At 56.6% G+C, this 2,500-nt stretch overlaps 1 protein-coding gene across 1 annotated transcript in view; it reads left to right on the top strand.

Annotated features, from left to right (window-relative positions):
- htr2aa (5-hydroxytryptamine (serotonin) receptor 2A-a) overlaps positions 1-1,193 on the top strand; it is a gene marked incomplete at both ends in the record, with an annotated part of 21,969 nt that extends 20,776 nt beyond the window's left edge. Inside the window, 4 exon segments of the mRNA XM_080537072.1 lie at positions 1-292; positions 335-355; positions 357-830; positions 1,038-1,193. The exon segment at positions 1-292 is cut by the window's left edge and continues 37 nt beyond it. Coding sequence (XP_080393198.1) covers positions 1-292; positions 335-355; positions 357-830; positions 1,038-1,193 — 943 coding nt within the window.
- Positions 1,194-2,500: the final 1,307 nt, after the last annotated feature.

The raw sequence follows: 2,500 nt of genomic DNA, 5'->3' as shown, positions 1-2,500 counted from the left end.
CCCCTCCAAGGTGTTCCAGGACGGCGGGTGCCTCCTGACTGACAGCGGCTTCGTGCTGGTGGGCAGCTTCGTGGCGTTCTTCATCCCGCTGACCATCATGGTGGTCACCTACTGCCTGACCATCGGCGCGCTGCGGACCGAGGCCACGCTGTGCCTGGATCAGCTGGTCCCCCGGCCCAGGTGGGGCGCTGGGGGGCGGGGCTTCCTCCCGGGGGGGCAGGGGGGGTCCCTCTCCTCCGAGAAGCTGTTCTTCAGACGCTCGCTGAGCCGCGAGGCCGGGGGAGGGGGAGGGGGAGGGGGAGGGGGAGGGGGAGGGGGGGCTGGGCCGGGGGGGTCCGGGGGAGGGGGAGGGGGAGGGACGGGGGGGGGGGAGCGACCCGGCGTTCGGCCGCAGGACGATGCAGTCCATCAGCAACGAGCAGAAGGCGTCCAAGGTGCTGGGCGTGGTGTTTTTCCTGTTCGTGGTGATGTGGTGTCCGTTCTTCGTCACCAACGTCCTGGCGGTGGCGTGCAACCCCGCCACGTGTGACCCGGGGGTGATGGGCGGGCTGCTGAACGTCTTCGTGTGGGTCGGGTACCTGTCGTCCGCCGTCAACCCGCTGGTGTACACGCTGTTCAACCACACCTACCGCCAAGCCTTCGCTCGCTACGTCCGCTGTCGCTACCGCCCGGAGAGGAGGCCACTGCAGATGCTCCTGGTCAACACCACCATCCCCCCCCTGGCCTTCAACACCACCACCCCCCCCCTGGCCTTCAACACCACCATCCCCCCCCTGGCCTTCAAAACCACCATCCCCCCCCTGGCCTTCAACACCACCATCCCCCCCCTGGCCTTCAACACCACCACCCCCCCCCTGGCCTTCAACACCACCACCCCCCCCCTGGCCTTCAACACCACCACCCCCCCCCTGGCCTTCAACACCACCACCCCCCCCCTGGCCTTCAACACCACCACCCCCCCCCTGGCCTTCAACACCACCACCCCCCCCCTGGCCTTCAACACCACCATCTCCCCCCTGGCCTTCAGTGCCACGCAGCGCCCTCTGGAGGACCTGGGCTCTGCTCTGGGGAACGGCGGGGCCCACGGCGGAGCTGCGCACAGGAGCTCATCCCTACCGGCCCCCAGGAGGGCCAATCCTAACCAGCACAGAGAGCCGACGCACCACAAGGCTGAGAGCGTCAGCTGTGTGTGAGCCGCTGAGACACTTGACTTGACTCCCGTCTCCCATCATCATCATCATCATCGTCCCTCACGGGGATCGGTTTTCCATTGGATTTCCTGCGCCCGTATCGTCCTGTATTTTGGGGGGGTGGGAAACCATTGGGAACGGTGGGCCCTGTCACGCAGCTCCGTGCTGGGACCCATGCCGTCAGAAGAGGAGGAGAGACTGTGGCGATATGTTGTTCCTAACATGGCCAGACATCGTATATGCAGATCTATATTTGTATATCTATATGGAGCACACGTATGTAAATAAGTGTGCTGGTCTGTTCTAGTTTTGTTACCAGAGCTGTCGTGTGTCTTTTGTTTACCTTGACACGGTATGATTCTATGATTTTGCCAAAATTAGTGGGATGTCAATCAATAATATATCGGGGGGGACGACGTTTCTTGTAAGGGCGTGGAACTCTAAGTATCGTACTTATGATTGGTGTGATCAGTTGTTTAAAACCCCTCCCTCTTAATCGTTGCCATAGTGAACCTGCAGTACCGTCGCCACGGTGACGACCTCATTGTATCGCCATTGACGTCTCTACGTGCGGCTTGACCCGACTACCTTTCTCAACTAGTCTCGGCTGTCCCCTGTGCTACAACACCAGTGCTACATCACCATGCTACAACGTCCAGGATATGTTCATGTAATTCGGTTGTTAAGTCGTGACGTGTTTCCGGGTCCAACGTTGGCTGAGGCGCTCTCTTCAAAATGCCTCAGTAATAATAATAATTCATTATATTTGTATAGCGCTTTTCCGAGGCTCAAAGACGCTGACAATATGGGTAAAACGGGAAAGTGCTGCTGTGTCCCTTGTTGTATGAATAGATCCCAGTCTAAAAAAGGATTGAACTGTCATTCTACCGCTGTAGTACACTGGTACGGGGAATTTTTTATTTGGAAATTGCTAACACAATTTTTTATTTGGAAATTGCTAAACGTCACAAAGTGACGTCAGACTTAACAACCGAATAGAATTCAGATTCTATGGTTGATGTCGCCGTAGCAACTGACTCCAATGAACCCCAGCAGCAGAGTGAGTTTGGTTGTTTGTGTGTGTTTAATAAGTGTGTCTATTTTGACGTTGATGTTACCATGGTGATGTTCACTCTAATGGAAACCATGTCTGTTTCTGCTTCTGTAAAGTAAAGAGATGAAGCCTTTCTGAAGAGTGACCAGAGTCTTGCTTCTGTGTGTGTGTGTGTGTGTGTGTGTGTGAGCATCAACAACAGTGAACTGTAGATGAACCTCACTCCGTCTCTGAGCTCCAGGGGAAGCCTCATCAT

Source organism: Nansenia antarctica (genome assembly GCF_963989245.1).
Source record: "Nansenia antarctica genome assembly, chromosome: 7".
NCBI lineage: Eukaryota > Metazoa > Chordata > Actinopteri > Argentiniformes > Microstomatidae > Nansenia > Nansenia antarctica.
The sequence above is the reverse complement of the archived record's forward strand: the minus strand, read 5'-3'. Positions and strand labels throughout refer to the sequence as shown.